General features: G+C 36.7%; 1 protein-coding gene across 3 annotated transcripts in view; it reads right to left on the bottom strand.

Moving 5' to 3' along the window:
• ESCO1 (establishment of sister chromatid cohesion N-acetyltransferase 1) overlaps positions 1-22,297 on the bottom strand; it is a 72,222-nt gene that overhangs the window by 32,425 nt on the left and 17,500 nt on the right. For all 3 annotated transcript variants that reach the window (XR_014326692.1, XM_082853113.1, XM_082853114.1), the window contains exons 2-7: positions 13,276-13,379; positions 9,494-9,596; positions 7,119-9,252; positions 3,070-3,187; positions 1,397-1,457; positions 368-482 (exon numbers count right to left, since the gene is read on the bottom strand). Coding sequence is in view for 2 of the 3 variants with exons in the window: in XM_082853113.1 (XP_082709239.1) it covers positions 368-482; positions 1,397-1,457; positions 3,070-3,187; positions 7,119-8,669 (1,845 nt within the window). In the remaining variant the exon portion in view is untranslated. The remainder of the gene's footprint in view (positions 1-367; positions 483-1,396; positions 1,458-3,069; positions 3,188-7,118; positions 9,253-9,493; positions 9,597-13,275; positions 13,380-22,297) is intronic.

The raw sequence follows: 22,297 nt of genomic DNA, 5'->3' as shown, positions 1-22,297 counted from the left end.
TAAAATTATAACATACACTAAAATACAGAAATTTAAAATCATCTTATTTATTAAACTCCATGTTATTTTAATATTTAAACTACTAAAAAAGGTAGTGATCAAATGACACAGTTAAGAAATAACAAATGTGAAATAAAGTGTCAATCTGTTGTAAATAAAACTAGAAGTATGGAAATTTGAATTTTTATTATTTGTTACAGGATGGAATCACTGGCGGGGGTGGCTGTCATAATACCAAGAATATTTCCATAATTAAGACTTATGGCGACAAAAAGTTCTTTAGATAAAAAATGAATTTATTCCTTGACAATGTGCATAAATAAGATGTTTATAACATTTCACCAAAAAGGTCAAGTTGTATACTTACTATGATCAACTGTTTTTCATCAGCTTTCTCTGCTTCTTTTAGTTTCAATTCTTTTGGAATTGTTATCTCCAAATGGGAATTACACTTAGGCCAAGAATGATTTGGTGGTATCTCCCTTTAAACAAACAAACAAACAAAAACTATTAAATGTTATAGATCCATATCACTTCAAATCACTGGTAGGAAAAAAAAAAACTTATTTTCTATACAACACTGACAAATATCAATTCCAAGGGGGGAAAAATAACCTTTTAAAAACCAAAACAGGGAAGGAAACCCAAAGAAACAACTAACTTGCATCAAATAAACAAAAAACTGCAGCACTAACTATAGTATGAGTAAGTTTTACATTTCATAGTTTTAGCAATTTAAGTCACTACAGTTTGTCCTAAATACTATTTTCAGTAATGAGCTAAAGCTAAAAAATCATACTAATTTAATTTTGAAATTAAAGACAACAAAAAGCTTTTAAGCTACTGGAAACACTTTTACATGTTGCTAATACTCATATCATGGGGGTTTTGGGGAAAAAGGAGCATTCTCAAACACTGCTGCTGGGAGTATAAGACACAACCAATTTGCAGGGAGATTTGGCAATGCAGGTTAAGTTCTATAGCTATGAATTTATCCTAGATATAGACACATAAGTGGACAAAGATATATGTGTTTATTGCAGGACTTCTTTTTTTCTAATAGGAATAAACTAGAAACAACCAAAGTTTCTATAAAGTAGAGAATTGTTAAACAATGGAATAGTCGCACAATGATATCTACTGCAGAATTTAAAAGAATGAGGAAGGAATGTAGAAAAGATGCCCATAACACATTAAGGAAAAAAATAAAAGCTACAAAATAGTATGTACAGACATAGAAAAAACTAAAATGAAAAGAGAACTTGTATCACCTCTATGTGAAAAACTGAGGGTTACTAGCACAACCTTTCAGGGGAAAAAAACCCCAAACTCAAAACTTACAGGTATAAAATCCTTAAGTTCTCAGATTTATACTTATATTAAACTAATACCTTACCTGTTATCACTGGTCTTAGATGTTTGGTTAGTGAGTATATTGTGCTGTTTGGGAGCTGAACCTGTGATTTAATCAAAAGATGGATTATGTACTAAGCCTTTGTATTAGCTCTCCACCTAATGGTTAAAAATTATAATAAAGACAAAACCTCAGTGCACTAAATGCTTTATTTTTAATAAACACCATTTGATAAAATTAGAGCCCCTTCCTAGAAATTACTCTTCAGAGAAGAGGCAAAAAGGCTCTACAGAGCTGCAAAGAGATCTAATGGTAGATCAAGTTTGTCTCTAGTTTCACCAATAATTACTAGCACTGAACAATAAAGGAAACTGTTTAAATGCTTGCATAATTATACAATCTCTAAATGGAAATAAATGAAAACATGTTTAAAAAAACCTGTAGGACTTCCCTGGTGGCACAGTGGTTAAGAATCCGTCTGCCAATGCAGGGGACACGGGTTCGATCTCTGGTCCAGGAAGACCCCACATGCCATGGAGCAACTAAGCACGTGCGCCACAACTACTAAGCCTGCATTCTAGAGCCCGTGAGCTGCAACTACTGAAGCCCGTGAGCCTAGAACCCGTGCTCCGCAACAAGAGAAGCCACTACAATGAGAAGCCCGAGCACTGCGAAGAAAAGCAGCCCCCGCTCATTGCAACTAGAGAAAGTCCACGCACAGCAATGAAGACTCAACACAGTCAAAAATAAAATATAAATAAATAAATTTATAAAAAACCAAACCCAAACAAAAAAACCCCTGTAGTCTCTGGAGTTTTAATCACATTACTAATCAAATAATGCAATAATCAATTTATTTTCTAATGAATAAATGCATTTCTTGTGTTCATAGTATACTTCCCCTTCCCCCACTAAGAGAAAAGGTTAAATGACATGCAATGGAAGCAATTATCTGAACTCAATATTTTGCTCCAAGTGTATCTTTCCTTTACCAGAGAGAAACAACAGAAATTAGGAATTTCTTTTCTGTTTTTTCCTGGTGCTTCATCTGATAAAGGTGAACTAATCCCCATCCAAGAGTTCAAATAATACTTGCCCAATTTTTTTTTTTTTTTTTTTGGCCACATCGCACAGCTTGCGGGATCTTAGTTCCCGGACCAGGGGTTGAACTCGGATCCCGGCAATGAAAGTGCTGAGTCCTAACCACTGGACCGCCAGGGAATTCTCCCCAAAATTTTCATAAGGTTACAAAAATAAAGTTTTTTTATGGTATAAGTGGACAAACCGCAGCAACTGATTCAATTCTTAATTCAAAGACAGAATTACTAAGATGGAAAACTGAGTAATTAAGGGTTAAAGAGAAGAACCTGAAGTGGGAAAGCACAGTCATTTATACTTGAGAAATAAACTGCTACCACTAATTTAAGCAATTCATTAAGTAACACTTCTCCAGAAAGTAAGTCCACAAACAAAAGACTGAAAAACAAAAGAATTTTTGGTAGGGAATCAAAGAACCATCTTAAGTACTGTAAACAAGCCAATCAACAGAAGCAATTCTCCCCCTTCAAAGAATGGTGATAATCACACATCAGAAAAACATAATGGTTAAAAGAAGGATTTAACAGGCTTATTTGATAGTGGATATAGTTTACTGTTATGCTGACAAAAATATGTCTGACCACTGTGAAATCCAAACAATATTTTCAAAGTATTACCTGGAAATTTACTCTCCCCTGTATCAATTTTTGCTTGACTGAGCAGAGTTGAAACAGTAGTAGTGGTATTTTCCACTGGATTGTTTTCAAGCTTAGATTCCAAACATAGGCTGCAATTCTAAGCACATATAATTCAAAACGTTAATATTTGCTTTTATATCAACCTTTGGGTCTTATCCCAATACTTTCAGTGAATTTTAGCACTATACTAAGAAAATTTAAGATAATATATGGAGTAATTCACACAGATATGCCTTAAAAGTCTCTTTATGATCTCCCTACAAGCTACCCTTCTCAGCATCAACTTCTATTATTCCTCTTCACACTAGATCGAAAAATTTACCTCTCCAACAGATATATTTCATATTTGCCTGGCTCTATACTTTTTCTGAGTTTCATCTACCTAAACCTCACTGTCCATTAATAGCCACTGTAACATCTCACTACTGAGCACTTAAAATGTGGTTAGTATGACTGATTTATTACAAATGTAAATCACACACCAGATTTTGAGGTGTTAGTACAAAAAAGTAAAACAACTCAATTTTTAAAATTTATGACACATTGAAATAATAGTATTTTTATATGACAAGTTAAATAAAATCTATTAATTTTACCAATTTCTTTTTTTTTTAATGTGGCTACCAGAAATTTTTAAACGATTTATGTGGCTCACATTATATTTCTACTGGATAGTGCTAATCTAGAACACCTTACCCCCTGTATAAACTCAAGTCATTACTTAAATATTAACCTCTCTCATGAAGTCTCCTCCAAGTTTTCCCACCCCTTTCCCCAAATTTTCCATCTACTTCATCTGTCTTTCATGCCCTTATCACTTCCTATTTTGAATTAGTTATTTGTTTTTTATTAATCTCCTATAACTCTTAAGAGCAAAGACTATTATTATTGTATTTATCTTTGTATTCCCAAGAGCCCCTAAATCAGAACTCTGTCAAAGCAGATACTCAATAACTACCGAAGGAAAATACTAGAAACTCTATCAACATTAGCTGTCTCAAAGAAATGGAAATGAGGAGGTGAACAATTAACTTTCTGTGTGTATGTATGTGTGTGTATCTATCTATATTGTGATTGTTACAAAGAACACGTAACATTATTTGTGAACATTACATTTTTGAAAAATGAACATTATATTTGGCATTAAAAAGCAGAAAAATTAAAAACAGTAAGAACAATTACATGTTACTACTTAATCTCCATTAGGAAGTTAGTAAATTACTAGTTTAAAAAACAAATCATAAAATAATTGAGCTTTAAAATTCATAAAATCCAAATAATTTAAATTCAGGCCAAAATTTTCAGAGAAGGGCTATCATATGCTCAGCCTTATCAACCATCATCATTTTTCAGTACTGCTGAGACTGACACCATATAATAAAAAGAGCAAAATTACAAGCAGCCACAGAAAAAGTTTTCAAATGATTTAAGGATTGTTTCTTACATTCTCCTATTTCCCCAAGTATAAATCTAGATTCTGAAGCCAGCCAATCGCAGTTCAAAGCCTGACTCCATCACTTACATGGATCTCTAAGCCTCACTTAAATCTCTAAGCTTCACTCTCCTCACCTGTAATATATGGATAATAACAGAAGTCACGCTGTAGAATGTGGTGACAATTATATGAAGCTCTCCTCTGCCTAACAAAGAGGCAGTGTTCACTGAACAAAAGCTACTATGATGGCTGAACTAAAACATCTTAGCGTTTACGGGAAGAAGAGAAATTTCTAAGTGACTAGTACAATGTAAATTCCTTAAAGGCAGGAAACATCATCTTCTGTAGCCTTATTAGCACAGTGTCTCGGATGCAGCAGGCAATCAAATATGTCTTGAAATGATGTGGTCACCACCACATCTCCTGACCACTCTGTGATAGTAATCACATTGTTGCTATCAGTGAAAAAGTTGGAAACAACCTAGAAGTGCTTTAACAGAGGAAAACATAAATAAACTGTGGTATATTCCTTTACAACTATTAAAATACCCATGTATTAATAAATATCAAAAGTGCTGATTGCACAAAATCAAGTTAAAAAAATATGTATATATAGAATATACACATACAAACCATGTTAGCATTTATGTAAACGTTTAAAATACAAACAATGTTAAGTATTCTTTATAATAGATATATATACATACACAGTGAAATCAAAAATAAAAACATAAAATATTCATACCAACTTTAGAAGTATATTTAACTCTGGGGAGAGAGGTGAATGGAAAGTAGAGTGAAGTATGGTCTTTATATCTGTAATGTACTTTTCTTATTTTAAAAAACCTGAAGTCAATAAAATGTTAATTTTTGTCAAATTTGGGTGGTAGTCACTAGTATAATATTGGTCTCTCTAGTATTCTAAACGTTTGAAACTCAAGACTTCTCATGTAAATTTGTATGTAAATAAAAATTTTAACACAAGTTTCATAGGACTGTTTTTCATAACATTCCTCAAGATAGAGGTGTTGCATAAATCCAAAGCACATCTCAGTAAAAGCAGCATTATAGAAGATCAAAATAATGTAGTCCAACTAAACATCTCTATTCTAGTAGTTAGTCCGAAGGAATGGATTTCTTATTTCTCAATATATTCCCCATAAACTATCTGCCTTCTGAGTTTTGACAGGCACTTATGCAGCAAGGAGTTAAAAGATCCACTCTGCAACTACACCTGGAGCGTAGCTGTCAATTTTTGACAAAAGCACACCCTGAAGAGAAAGCCACTCTGTGTCTGCAAGAGGCCACACTTATTATTCATTCTACCACTCACTACTTACTTTAATTACTATCACTATTTGAATAATTGTCTTCTAATTGATGCTTTCATTCACATTTGCACAGAAAATAAAATCTAAGAGTACCACATTGTATCTGTTCCCTTTAAGTTCTTTCAATTTTAGTCCACGAGAGTAGCCAATCACCTATTTTCGTGGCTTCTGACACAAGCCCTGACTCCTTACTCAAATTTGCTTCTAGACCCAAATGCCTCAAAAGAGAACTTTAAATCACTCCTAAAACTTTAAGGTGACTTGACTTTCTTCTCTATCCATGATTTTTTTCTCAAATGATCTTCTAATATTCAGAGTATCTCACTGTAGAAAGAATGATGGGCTGAGAATCAGAACACCTGAATTCAAATCTATTTGCACAACCAAACATGTGACCTAACCCACATTCCTCTATTGCTCTCAGCTTTCTCATTATAAAATTAAATAACTAAAATTGGTGGAGTTCTAAAAATCAGTATTATACAGCGCTAAAGTTTGACACACATAAAATTTCTGCCTATTGCTTTTATGTATTGGTATTTTACCTATGATTTAATTTGGAAAGAAATGGGCTCAGCTGCTTTTACAAGGTTTCAAAACTACTTCTCAGATAATCATTCAAGTTTCTTCCAGCTATTTAGATTCTGTTTTTCAATTTACTTTTCCATTTTAAAAATTCTTGGCCACTACAATTTTATTCTTAGCCTGAGGTCTGAATTATTTGTATCTTTCAGACATTTTATTTGCCAATTTTTAAAATGGCCACACAAGTCAAACCAAAAGGCATCTCTACTATTAGAAATGTTTAATTTTTAAATTTTATCAGGTGGGGAAAGTTGATTTGTGCCAGCTGAAATTAATTTTAACAACTTGGTCAGAACTGGGCCCAACTTCAGAATTGGGCCCAACTTCAAGTTCTACATTTTAGTCACTCATTATGAAACATAGTTTCTGTGGTTACAATTAATAGAAAAAGGAAACAAATCAGTGTGTTAAAGGAAAAAGAAAAGCTAGACTTCAACAGGTTTATGCGTCACATAAAATTAAAATGAAGGGTGAAAATAAGGAAACAATGACAAGCATTCATGTAAATATGAGACATCTAAAGGCGTAAGTTCTATCACTCACTACAAGATTGGGTTAATAAAATAGAATTCCTTAACATTTTACAACTTAATTCTTCAGTTAAAATATGTTGTAAACACTTAAATCTTATCAGAAAGTACTCAGACACCTCTATGTACATGATGAAAATACATTACCTTATCTGGTGTTGATTCAAAAGAATCTTTCTTCTGGTTATCGAATGGCTGATCAGGAGGTGGTTTTATCTGATTACCCAAACAACAATTTTCAGGAGGCTTTTTGGGGGTTTTATTAATGTCAACTGTAATATCATTAAGTTTAACTTCTTCAGAATTAATTTCTTTCATTTCTTCCTGCTGGCAAGCTTTATTTTTATCATCATGTGGTTTTGACCCTAAAAATGTACTTTGAGTCACTGGATGATGCATTTCTAACGCAGGCAGTGAAAAACTGGGTCGTAATAAGCACAATTTAGGGGAAAATTGAGAGTCTAATTTATTCTGCTGCACAGAGTTAAATTTTGAGAGCTTGATTTTAGTCCAGTTGGAGTTCTTTTTAGTTGCGTTGTTTATTCCATTTAGAATACATTTCACAGGCTTTGTTTTTCTACTGGGGAAGAAACGATTACACTGAACATCCTGACTTGTTTCCTTCTGATGAAGTATTTGTCTTTCAGTATCAGTCTCTTCCAATTTTATTTCTGTAGTCTTCTCCTCCTTTACATTTCCCACTTGTGAAGATTCCTTTTTTACCTCTACAGTATCTGACTCAATTTCACCAGCAATTTCTTCACAGAGCTGGAGAATGCTCCCTCGTTTGCTCTTTCCTGCTTGCTCCAGCTCATTATCTGTACTTTGTTCAGGCACTGATGGCTGTGGACTTTTTTGGGATTTTGCACTAGTATTCACTTGTGTATGAACTGACTTCTTCATCTCATTCTTTTTAGAGACCACTGAAGTAGCCATTTTTGATCTTTTTATCTCAGAAGAAGTTACAGGCACAGATTTTGTTTCCTCTTTTCTAGTATTCTTCTGAAGACACTTTTCAGATACTTTTATGCACTGAGAACTACAAGTAGAGGCTGTCTGATGCTCTACTTTGCGTTTTTTTCCTTTTGGGGAATTTATTACTTCATTAGTTACAGAATTTTCATCCTCTTTAGAATCAGACTTTATTTCCAGCACTTTTCTTTTCACGTGTTTCTGATTTGTTTTAACTTTATTAGATTTACTCTTAGTATTGCTACGGTGCTCTTTTTTTGTTGGTGGCAAACTCTGTTTAACTGCTTGAACTTGACCCTGAATGTCTCTATTACGCAGAGACCTTGTTGAAACCTCTGTTAACTGTTGTAGTCTTTGTGATCTTCGATTAAGCTGTTCATTTGATTTAGGGGTTTTGTGCACTGACTTTTTCTGAGATAATTTCTTCTGCTTTGTAGATTCTTGTTGTGAATGTCCCTTTACAGTCACCATATTTTTATTAATAGGTTTACTAGCTTTTTTATCACTGGATGCTGACCTTGTGCTCATGCATGTTCCTAATTCATCAGGCTGATTGACTTTACTTTCATTGGAAGATTTAACCAGTGATTTTATAGCTTCCTTTGGACCTGATTTTTTTACTAGATTCTTTTGAGAACCTTGAATTTGTGTTTCTAGATTCTTATCTTCACTCTTTTTAATAACACTGGAGGAATTTTCTTTTGATTTCTCCTGAATGGACATCATTCCTGAGTAAGGTCCTCCTTTTCTGAGTAGTTTTTGAGAATTTGTGTCCTGGTAGTTGTAAATGTTGAATGTCTAGTATTATTACTGAGCAGCAGGTCTTAAAAATCAACTGAAACTGATATACATTTTCAACAAAAATACTAGTTTGCTAAGATTTCTGTCATCCTTATGACATGAGAAAAGCTGGCATGAAGGCTGAAAGATATTTGCTTTACTTTGGACGAGGCAATAGAAATTTGAGGAAAATTTAAATCTAATCTGATATTTTCAGAACTTTTTATGAAAAAATTTTAATTCAAGTTTGATCTACTTTGTTAATTTTATTCAATTAATATCAGTTTTCAGGCCTAGCCCTATTACTGGAGGAGTTATTTATCACTGACCTGTCTGTTTTGACAAAGTTTTTGAAAACTTTTTTCTTCTGAAGTCTACAGTTATTGGACTTTGATTCATTGGAAACATGTCTTACAGTTAACACGTTTCTTTCCTTGTTTGTTGAGTCTGTTCGTTTAAAGTTCTTATATAACCACTTCCGTTTAATAAAATAGTCTATTAATATAGATTTCCTTTTGTGCTGCCATTTCTGGAAAAATAAAAAAATAAAAATTAAATTTTGTACAATTCAAGAAATTTAGCAATGCTGATACTATACAGAAATAACCATGACTTACATAAACTCTAACTTCTCTTTTTGAATTATTTAGTCTGTATACTTAAGGCTAACAGAAAAAAGTATCCCAAGCACAGTCTTATAAATAATGGAAAACCTGTCTCATGTAAGCATAGAATAGTTGAAAATCAATCTATTCCTTGAGGTTACTTACATTTCCTTTCCCACAAGAAAGAATTGATCTTTCAGCCACCATAACTCATAAAAATTTGACAAAATCATTCCTTATAATTTCCTTTCAACACATTACACAGCACCTAAAAGTAAAATATTTTAAAATGTTTAAAAGGTACAAAGATGTAATCATTCATTTACATCTCATCAAATCTATTAACCAACATGTTAATCTATACTCCATAATTTTATCCTATCCTACCATTAATCTTCAGAGTTCAGTTTACACATAGCACTTAATTTTAGTATTTCTAACCTGAAGTAATCTATGGTACATGCATCCAATGAAATATAATGTTTCTATTTCATTGATGAAATCCATTTTATGTTTTAAAAAAAGTTTTAAAATACAAAAAACAATTCATAATATAGACATAATGGTTAAGCTAGTAAAATCCTATTTTGAGGAAAAATAGTACACATAAATAACTATATTCATAGAAAAACAGTGACACACAGTAAAAAAGGCAGATTTAAACACACACATTTACCTCTACTCTCATGTAATACCCACTAAAAAAAAAAGCAACAGATTAAAACGAAGCAAGACAAAACCATAAACTCAAAGGATGAAGAACAAAAGTGTAGATGATAAAAATTAAATGTACAGAAGCTACAAAGAAGTACAAATAACTAACCTCCAGACTCAAAAAAAACCCGATCTTAAACTAGAAACGGAGGAAAGCCAAGTGAGAAACAGCTCTACGTAAACCACAGAATCCCTCAAGAAGCAGAAATTGGCAGTACCAGGAGATAGGTTATGGGGAGGAAAATGGGACTCACAAAAGGGGAAAGACTGCCACACAGCCTTTCCAATTACTACCACCCAGAAGACTACCCCTGCATCACTCCCTAAACACTGGTATAAATTTTTGGAAGGAGTAAAACAAAAGGTCTTTGGTCTGTGGGCTCAACAGTCACAGCTGAGGGAGGAAGTATCACACTGACAACAGAGGGAGTAAGTAGCAGTACACATACTGATTACTGAAACCCAGTCCTTCCACCCCAAACCCTCTTTGCCTACTCAGAGACTCCCAGAGGACAGCAGCCTAGCCTATGCCTTCTAGGAAGCAGACTAAAAGATACTTTTCTAATGAATTTGACAAAACTAGAGAAAAGACCTAAAAAATACTGATAGGGCCCACAGTCATTAATCACAGACATACACACACTCGCTCACTCACACCCTACCAGCAGGAGACTGACTACCCACCATCCAAACAGTTTCCAATTAGTTTTTAGTGTCTCACTTGTAACCATGAGCAAAACCGGAAATCACCACATACAAGAGGAGACCCTTAAAAAAACAGGGAGGAAGTAGCTTGGAAGAAAAAAACAATGCACAGACAAAAACTAAAAATAAGTTAATTCATTCATGAAACAAATATATAAGAACATTCACAGTACAAAAAGGAACTCTTGAAAATTAAAATATTAAAGAATTTTATTAAAAAGTCAATAGAAGCAATAGAAGATAAAGGTAAGGAGATCGCCTACAAAGCAGAACAAAAACAGCAAGGTGGCAAATAGGAGACAAAAGAGAAGAAAAAGGACCAGCCATGCAGAAGAGTCCAGTAATTCTGGTTTTAGAAAACAGAGAAAAAGAACTGAAAAAAACCAAGAATTCAAGAAATTTTCCTATAATTAAAAGACATGAATGTCCAGATTAAAAGGGTCAAAGCATCTAGCACAATGGAGAAAAAAAGATTTTGAAAAGTTTGTCATGGGAATTCCCTGGTGGTCCAATGATTAGGACTCTGTGCTTTCACTGACAAGGGCGCGGGTTCAATCCCCAGTTGGGGAACTGCGCGGTGCGGCCAAAAATAATAATAATAATAAAAATAAAACAACCCCCCCCATAAAAAAACAGATTAAAACTTGGGAGAATTTTAGTATTTGTCTTGAGTGGGTAAGGCTTTCAAGCCTTGTCACAAAATTCAGAAGTCAAGTTTGAGGGATAAAACTGGGGGAAAAATACTGGCAAGAAACTGCATAAGCTTATCACCATAATATATTCACCGGAAGTAAACCACAGATGGCTGGTGAAATAATAACAGAATAACAAATTAGAACCAAATCAAAATACCATTTTTTACCTGTCAGACTGGCAAAAGATCAAGAAGTTTAACAACACAGTCTTAGCAAGGATTTGTGACAGGTTACTCTCATATTACTGCAGGTGATTCAATGTCTATGCAGGACAATTTGTCAATATCAATCAATATTATATTATAAATGCTAAATATCAAACAATTTCATTTTCAAGACTTTATATTACAGATATACTTGCACAAGTGCACAGACACAAGTAAATACAAAATTCACTGGAACACTGGAGCAACAGACTGAAAATCCACAACGTCCATCATTATAAACTGCTTTATAATTAATGACACACTCATAATATATCATGCAATCATGTCAAAGCAGAGATAAGATTCAACTCAATTCCAGGCAAAATTCCCACAGGCTTTTTATATAGAAACTGACAAGCTGATTTTAAAACTTATGTGAAAAAGAAAAAAAAATCCACATACAATAGTCAAAGCCCTTTAAAAAAAACCTCGAAATACACTATCTGATTTCAAGACTTACTAAAAAGCTACAGTAATCAAGACAAAGGGACACAGAGATCAATGGAAGAAAATCCAGAAACAGACCCATACATTTATGGTCAGTTGAAAGAAAACTCTGAAAAAAAACAGTGTTGGAACTACTGGATATCCAAGTAGAAAAAAAAAAAAAATCAACACTTACCTCACACAACACACAAAACTAAGTTGAGACTGATCACAGACATAATGTAAAACTATAAAACTCTAAAAGAAAAAAAAAGGCAAAAATCTTTGAGATTCTGAGGTAAACAAAGATTTTTTAGGAAGGAATACTGTTCACTCCACATAAAAACTTGTCCAAAAATCTTAAAAGCAGCTTTGTGTACAATAACCAAAATCTGAAAACAACCCAAAAGTCGGGTGAATGGATAAACAAAAATGTGGTATGTCAATATAACAGAACACTCTGCAATCAAAGGGAGCAAACTACTGGAACCACATGAACGAACTTCACAATCAGGATGCTGAATGAAAAAGGCTAGACACAAAGACTATACAAACTATGATTCGACTTTTTGGAAATTCTAGAAAAGGCAAACTTATCTACAGTAACAGAAAGCAGATGAGTCACTGCCTGGGGTCAGGAGTGGAGGGAGAGATAGACTTTTGGAGGTAATGGAAATGATCTCTATCTTGATTATGATGGTGGTTCCAAGAGTGTGTAAATCTCTCAAAATCCACCAAATTGTACACTTTAAAAGGGTGCACTTTATTATAAATTATGCTTTAATAAATCTGTCTAATAAATAGAACTGTAAGTAACTGATATGGACCTAGAACCGAGAAACACTGTTAAGCCAAATAATGCAAGGTGCATAACAGGGTGTACTTCCCTTTGTGTAAAAAGAAAAAAAGGGAGACAGTGGGAGGAAGGAAAGATATAGAAACATATGCTTGTTTAGGCACACAAAAGGTATGGAAGGATACACAAGAAACTAGTAATAGTGAAGACTTCTGGGAAAGAGAACTACGGGACCAAGTGAGAAGTGTGACAAAAAAACTTACTTTTCACTAACTACCCCATTTTATTATGTAAACATATAATCTTGTCAAAAAAAGTTACATTTCTCTGAATATATTAAGTATATTTGGCATACTGACCAACTATCTTTGAAGGCACTGAACTGTAATAGTATAGGCCACTTACCTTCCTGAAATGAAAATCACGTAACTTTTTTCTTCAGGTTGATGGACGATGCTTCTAATGAATGATGCTTCTAATAACTTACTGTGTGTTTTCTGGTTGTTAATCTTAAAAAAAAAATAATTCTATGCTAAAGTAAAACAATCTATAAAAAAACATGAGAATACAAAAACGGTATTGTCTATTAACTGTCTATTAAGTATTAAAACAACTTAGGGATGAGGGGAAGATGGCGGAAGAGTAAGACGTGAAGATCACCTTCCTCCCCACAGATTCACCAGAAATACATCTACACGTGGAACAACTCCTACAGAACACCTACTGAACGCTGACAGAAGACCTCAGACCTCCCAAAAGGCAATAAACTCCCCACGTACCTGTGTAGGGCAAAAGAAAAAACAGACAAAAGAATAGGGACGGGACCTGCACCGGTGGGAAGGAGCTGTGAAGGAGGAAAGGTTTCCACACACTAGGAAGCCCCTTCGTGGGCAGAGACTGCGGGTGGCAGAGGGGGAAAGCTTCGGAGCCGCGGAGGAGACCACATCAATAGGGATGCAGAGGGCAAAGCGGAGAAATTCCCGCACAGAGGATCGGTGCCGACCGGCACTTACCAGCCCGAGAGGCTTGTCTGCTCACCCGCCGGGGCGGGCAGGGCTGGGAGCTGAGGCTCGGGCTTCGGTCAGAGCGCAGGGAGAGGACTGGGGCTGGTGGCGTGAACACAGCCTGCAGGGGGTTAGTGCACCACGGCTAGCGGCTAGCCGGGAGGGAGTCCGGGGAAAAGTCTGGACCTGCCGAAGAGGCAAGAGACTTTTTCTTCCCTCTTTGTTTCCTGGTGAGCGAGGAGAGGGGATTAAGAGCGCTGCTTAAAGGAGCTCCAGAGACGGGCGCGAGCCGCAGCTGAAAGCGTGGACCCCAGAGACGGGCATGAGACGCTAAGGCTGCTGCTGCCGCCACCAGGAAGCGTGTGTGCGAGCACAGGTCACTATCCACACCCCCCTTCCAGGGAGCCTGTGCAGCCCGCCACTGCCAGGGTCCCGGGATCCAGGGACAACTTCCCCGGGAGAATGCACGGCACGCCTCAGGCTGGTGCAACGTCATGCCGGCCTCTGCCGCCGCAGGCTTGCCCAGCACTCCGTGCCCCTCCCTCCCCCCGGCCTGAGTGAGCCAGTGTCCCCAAAGCAGCTGCTCCTTTAACCCGGTCCTGTCTGAGCGAAGAACAGACGCCCTCCTACACGCAGAGGCGTGGCCAAATCCAAAGCTGAGCCCCTGGGAGCTGTGAGAACAAAGAAAAGAAAGGGAAATCTCTCCCAGCAGCCTCAGAAGCAGCAGATTAAAGCTCCACAATCAACTTGATGTACCCTGCATCTGTGGAATACATGAATAGACACGAATCATCCCAAATTGAGGAGGTGGACTTTGAGAGCAAGATTTATGATTTTTTTCCCCTTTTCCTCTTCTTGTGTGTGTGTGTATGCTTCTGTCTGAGATTTTGTCTGTATAGCTTTGCTTCCACCATTTGTCCTAGGGTTCTATCCGTCCGTTTTTTAAAATTTTTTTCTTAATAATTATTTTTTATTTTAATAACTTTATTATATTTTCTTCTTTTATTTCACTTTAATCTTTCCTTCTTTCTTTTTTTCCTTCCTTCCCTCCTTCCTCCCTCCCTCCCTCCTTTCGTTCCTTCTTTCCATCTTCCTTCCTTCCTTTTCCTTCTTTCTTTCTTTCTTTCAATTATTTCTTTCTACTTTTTCTCCCTTTTATTCTCAGCCGTGTGGATGAAAGGCTCTTGGTGCTGCAGCCAGGGGTTAGTGCTGTGCCTCTGAGGTTGGAAAGCCAACTGCAGGACACTGGTCCACAAGAGACCTCCCAGCTCCACATAATATCAAATGGCGAAAATCTCCCAGACATCTCCATCTCAACACCAGCACCCAGCTTCACTCAACGACCAGCAAGCTACAGTGCTGGAAACCCTATGCCAAACAACTAGCAAGACAGGAACACAACCCCACCCATTAGCTGAGAGGCTGCCTAAAATCATAATAAGTCCACAGACACCCAAAAACACACCACCAGACGTGGACCTGCCCACCAGAAAGACAAGATCCAGCCTCGCCCACCAGAACACAGGCACTAGTCCCCTCCAACAGGAGGGGCAGGCACTAGTCCCCTTCCACCAGGAAGCCTACACAACTCACTGAACCAACCTCAGCCACTGGGGACAGACACCAAAAACAATGGGAACTACGAACCTGCAGCCTGCAAAAAGGAGACGCCAAACACAGTAAGATAAGCAAAATGAGAAGACAGAAAAACACACAGCAGATGAAGGAGCAAGATAAAATCCCACCAGACCTAACAAATGAAGAGGAAATGGCAGTCTACCTGAAAAAGAATTCAGAATAATGATAGTAAAGATGATCCAAAATCGTGGAAATAGAATGGACAAAATGCAAGAAACATTTAACAAGGACCTAGAAGAACTAAAGATGAAACAAACAATGATGAACAACACAATATATGAAATGAAAAATACTCTAGATGGGATCAATAGCAGAATAACTGAGGCAGAAGAACGGATAAGTGACCTGGAAGACAAAATAGTGGAAATAACTACTGCACAGCAGAATAAAGAAAAAAGAATGAAAAGAACTGAGGATAGTCTCAGAGACCTCTGGGACAACATTAAATCATTAAATGCACCAACGTTCGAATTATAGGGGTTCCAGAAGAAGAAGAGAAAAAGAAAGGGACTGAGAAAATATTTGAAGAGATTATAGTTGAAAATTTCCCTAATACGGAAAAGGAAATAGTTAATCAAGTCCAGGAAGCACAGAGAGTCCCATACAGGATAAATCCAAGGAGAAACACACCAAGACACATATTAATCAAACTGTCAAAAATTAAATACAAAGAAAACATATTAAAAGCAGCAAGGGGGGCTTCCCTGGTGGCGCAGTGGTTGAGGGTCCACCTGCCAATGCAGGGGACATGGGTTCGTGCCCTGGTCCGGGAAGATCCCACATGCCATGGAGCGGCTGGGCCCGTGAGCCACGGCCGCTGAGCCTGCGCATCCAGAGCCTGTGCTCCGCAACGGGAGAGGCCACAACAGTGAGAGGCCTGCGTACCACAAAAAATAAAAAAAAAAAAAGGCAGCAAGGGTAAAACAACAAATAACACACAAGGGAATCCCCATAAGGTTAACAGCTGATCTTTCAGCAGAAACTCTGCAAGCCAGAAGGGACTGGTAGGACATATTTAAAGTGATGAAGGAGAAAAACCTGCAACCAAGATTACTCTACCCAGCAAGGATCTCATTCAGATTTGATGGAGAAATTAAAACCTTTACAGACAAGCAAAAGCTGAGAGAGTTCAGCACCACCAAACCAGCTTTACAACAAATGCTGAAGGAACTTCTCTAGGCAAGAAACACAAGAGAAGGAAAAGACCTACAATAACGAACGCAAAACAATTAAGAAAATGGGAATAGGAACATACATATCGATAATTACCTTAAATGTAAATGGACTAAATGCTCCCACCAAAAGACACAGATTGGCTGAATGGATACAAAAACAAGACCCATATATATACTGTCTACAAGAGACCCACTTCAGACCTAGAGACACATACAGACTGAAAGTAAGGGGATGAAAAAAGATATTCCATGCAAATGGAAACCAAAAGAAAGCTGGAGTCGCAGTTCTCATAACAGACAAAATAGACTTTAAAATAAAGACTATTACAAGAGACAAAGAAGGACACTACAGAATGATCAAGGGATCGATCCAAGAATTGTAACAGTAACAATTGTAAATATTTATGCACCCAACATAGGAGCACCTCAATACATAAGGCAAATACTAACAGCCATAAAAGGGGAAATCGACAGTCATAGTAGGGGACTTTAACACCCCACTTTCACCAATGGACAGATCATCCAAAATGAAAATCAATAAAGAAACAAGCTTTAAATAACACATTAAACAAAATGGACTTAATTGATATTTATAGGACATTCCATCCAAAAACAACAGAATACACATTTTTCTCAAGTGCTCATGGAACATTCTCCAGGATAGATCATATCTTGGGTCACAAATCAAGGCTTGGTAAATTTAAGAAAATTGAAATTGTATCAAGTATCTTTTCTGACCACAACGCTATGACACTAGATACCAATTACAGGAAAAGATCTGTAAAAAATACAAACACATGGAGGCTAAACAATACACTACTTAATAACGAAGTGATCACTGAAGAAATCAAAGAGGAAATCAAAAAATACCTAGAAACAAATGACAATGGAGACACGATGACCCAAAACCTATGGGATGCAGCAAAAGCAGTTCTAAGAGGGAAGTTTATAGCAATACAATCCTACCTTAAGAAACAGGAAACATCTCGAATAAACAACCTAACCTTGCACTTAAAGCAATTAGAGAAAAAAGAACAAAAAAACCCCAAAGTTAGCAGAAGGAAAGAAATCATAAAAATCAGATCAGAAATAAATGAAAAAGAAATGAAGGAAACGATAGCAAAGATCAATAAAACTGAAAGCTGGTTCTTTGAGAAGATAAACAAAATTGATAAACCATTAGCCAGACTCACCAAGAAAAAAAGGGAGAAGACTCAAATCAATAGAATTAGAAATGAAAAAGGAGAAGTAACAACTGACACTGCAGAAATACAAAAGATCATGAGAGATTACTACAAGCAACTCTATACCAATAACATGGACAACCTGGAAGAAATGGACAAATTCTTAGAAATGCACAACCTGCCAAGACGGAATCAGGAAGAAATAGAAAATATGAACAGACCAATCACAAGCACTGAAATTGAAACTGTGATTAAAAAATCTTCCAACAAACAAAAGCCCAGGACCAGATGGCTTCACAGGCAAGTTCTATCAAACATTTAGAGAAGAGCTAACACCTATCCTTCTCAAACTCTTCCAAAATATAGCAGAGGGAGGAACACTCCCAAACTCATTCTGCAAGGCCACCATCACCTTGATACCAAAACTAGATAAGGATGTCACAAAGAAAGAATACTACAGGCCAATATCACTGATGAACATAGATGCAAAAATCCTCAACAAAATACTAGCAAACAGAATCCAACAGCACATTAAAAGGATCATACACCATGATCAAGGGGGGTTTATTCCAGGAATGCAAGGAATATACGCAAATATATTCAATATACACAAATCAATCAATGTGATACACCATATTAACAAATTGAGGGAGAAAAACCACATGATCATCTCAATAGATGCAGAGAAAGCTTTCGACAAAATTCAACACCCATTTATGATAAAAACCCTGCAGAAAGTAGGCACAGAGGGAACTTTCCTCAACATAATAAAGGCCATATATGACAAACCCACAGCCAACATCGTCCTCAATGGTGAAAAACTGAAAGCATTTCCACTAAGATCAGGAACAAGACAAGGCTGCCCACTTTCACCACTCTTATTCAACATAGTTTTGGAAGTTTTAGCCACAGCAATAAGAGAAGAAAAGGAAATAAAAGGAATCCAAATCGGAAAAGAAGAAGTAAAGCTGTCACTGTTTGCAGATGACATGATACTATACATAGAGAATCCTAAATATGCCACCAGAAAACTACTAGAGCTAATCAATGAATTTGGTAAAGTAGAAGGATACAAAATTAATGCACAGAAATCTCTGGCATTCCTATACACTAATGATGAAAAATCTGAAAGTGAAATCAAGAAAACACTCCCACTTACCATTGCAACAAAAAGAATAAAATATCTAGGAATAAACCTACCTAAGGAGACAAAAGACCTGTATGCAGAAAAGTATAAGACACTGAAGAAAGAAATTAAAGATGATACAAACAGATGGAGAGATATACCATGTTCTTGGATTGGAAGAATCAACATTGTGAAAATGACTCTACTACCCAAAGCAATCTACAGATTCAATGCAATCCCTATCAAATTACCACTGGCATTTTTCACAGAACTAGAACAAAAAATTTCACAATTTGTATGGAAACACAAAAGACCCCGGATAGCCAGAGCAATCTTGAGAACGAAAAACGGAGCTGGAGGAATAAGGCTCCCTGACTTCAGACTATACTACAAAGCTACAGTAATCAAGACAGTATGGTACTGGCACAAAAACAGAAAGATAGATCAATGGAACAGGACAGAAAGCCCAGAGATAAACCCACGCACATATGGTCACCTTATCTTAGATAAAGGAGGCAGGAATGTACAGTGGAGAAAGGACAGCCTCTTCAATAAGTGGTGCTGGGAAAACTGGACAGGTACATATAAAAGTATGAGATTAGATCACTCCCTAACACCGTACACAAATATAAGCTCAAAATGGATTAAAGACCTAAATATAAGGCCAGAAACTATCAAACTCTTAGAGGAAAACATAGGCAGAACACTCTATGACATAAATCACAGAAAGATCCTTTTTGACCCACCTCCTAGAGAAATGGAAATAAAAACAAAAATAAACAAATGGGACCTAATGAAACTTCAAAGCTTTTGCACAGCAAAGGAAACCATAAACAAGACCAAAAGACAACCCTCAGAATGGGAGAAAATATTTGCAAATGAAGCAACTGACAAAGGATTAATCTCCAAAATTTATAAGCAGCCCATGCAGCTCAATAACAAAAAAACACACAACCCAATCCAAAAATGGGCAGAAGACCTAAATAAACATTTCTCCAAAGAAGATATACAGACTGCCAACAAACACATGAAAGAATCCTCAACTTCATTAATCATTAGAGAAATGCAAATCAAAACTACAATGAGATATCATCTCAAACCAGTCAGAATGACCATCATCAAAAAATCTAGAAACGATAAATGCTGGGGAGGGTGTGGAGAAAAGGGAACACTCTTGCACTGCTGGTGGGAATGTGAATTGGTACAGCCACTATGGAGAACAGTATGGAGGTTCCTTAAAAAACTACAAATAGAACTACCATATGACCCAGCAATCCCACTACTGGGCATATACTCTGAGAAAACCATAATTCAAAGAGTCATGTACCAAAATGTTCATTGCAGCTCTATTTACAATAGCGAGGAGATGGAAACAACCTAAGTGTCCATCATCAGATGAATGGATAAAGAAGATGTGGCACATATATACAATGGAATATTACTCAGCCATAGAAAGAAACGAAATTGAGCTATTTGTAATGAGGTGGATAGACCTAGAGTCTGTCACACAGAGTGAAGTAAGTCAGAAGGAGAAAGACAAATACCGTATGCTAACACATATATACGGAATTTTTAAAAAATAAATGTCATGAAGAACTTAGGGGTAAGACAGGAAAAAAGACACACATCTACTAGAGAATGGACTTGAAGATATGGGGAGGGGGAAGGGTAAGCTGTGACAAAGCGAGAGAGAGGCATGGACATATATACACTACCAAACGTAAGGTAGATAGCTAATAGGAAGCAGGCGCATAGCACAGGGAGATCAGCTTGGTGCTTTGTGACCGCCTGGAGGTGTGGGAGGGAGAGAGACTCAAGAGGGAAGAGATATGGGAACATATGTATATATATAACTGATTCACTTTGTTATAAAGCAGAAACTAACACACCATTGTACAGCAATTATACTCCAATAAAGATGTAAAGAAAAAAACAAAAAAACAACTTAGACTAAACTAGACTAAACAATGGCCTAGTGACGATTTTTCACTTGACATACAAAAATCATGCAACTCAATATGGTCACCATTTTTTTTTTTTTTTTTTTTTTTTTTTTTGCGGTACGCAGGCCTCTCACTGTTGTGGCCTCTCCCGTTGCAGAGCACAGGCTCCGGACGCGCAGGCTCAGCAGCCATGGTGCACGGGCCCAGCTGCTCCGCGGTATGTGGGATCTTCCCGGACCAGGGCACGAACCCGTGTCCCCTGCATTGTCAGGCGGACTCTCAACCACTGCGCCACCAGGGAAGCCCCATCTCATTTTTTGTACTGTATAATAGATTTGGTTTTTCTTCAAAAATAACCACTACCTTCTATCCGAAACCCCACCTCCCTGTAAGGAGTATATTATTTTCCTTCCCATCAGATGCTTAGCTTGACCATATGTCTTACTTTGGCCTCATGGTGGATATACTCTCCTGCCCCCATAGCCTTGCATCTGATGATTTGGCCAATGGGGTGTTAGCAGAAAGTATGCAAACAGAGGTTTGAAATATCTTTGTGCAGTTGGTCTTGCCCTCTTGTTACCTCTGTCATCACCACGAGAAGAGTTTCAGCAGGAAGATGCTGCCCCTTCAGCCTAGGCCCCAGAAGAAACACAAACAGTAAGACTGGGCCAAACCCCAAATGAGGTGCCAAGCCCAACCCACAGGGAGAATTAAAGCCCACCCACACACCCACAGCTAAGCCTAAGTCACCTAACCCACAGCAGCTCTACAGATATATAAGCAAAAATAACTGCTGTTTTAAACCACTGAGCTGTAGGGCAGTTTCTCATTCAGCAATAACTGATTAATACATATTGCAGTTAAATTTTCTGGGAAGCTCCATATTTACCCAAGATTAAGCCTCAGAGGTACAATAACTTGAAAAAACAGAAAACTCATTTAATTTCCTTTATTACTTTAGCGCCAAGAATTTTAATTTTAAAAATGATGAATTACCTTACTTTACTTCTTTTCCTCGCAATTTCTAAATATTTTAACATTTGGCAGTTGGGACCTACCATAATAGAAAGGTTAACTGATACACAAATCTGCAGTACTTGTCACTCACCTGTTCAGGCATGCTAAGGATCACTTCACTTTAGTTTGCCCTACGTGTTAAATCATTATCAACCTAGCATTATACAACTTAACAACATCCCTTTCTATTAAATAAAATCTTGCAATCAAGGACTGAAATGCATTCTCTAACCTGTTAAACTGACAAGATCCCTCCACAACCCAGAGCCAAGTTATTAATAGAATTCTAATAAAATCAATATTGGGGCCAAAAAACAATAATCAAACTTAACATGGGACT

The sequence above is a fragment of the Leucopleurus acutus genome, assembly GCF_964270905.1.
Source record: "Leucopleurus acutus genome assembly, chromosome: 13".
NCBI lineage: Eukaryota > Metazoa > Chordata > Mammalia > Artiodactyla > Delphinidae > Leucopleurus > Leucopleurus acutus.
Note: the sequence above shows the minus strand (reverse complement) of the source record. Positions and strands in the feature narration are given on the sequence as shown.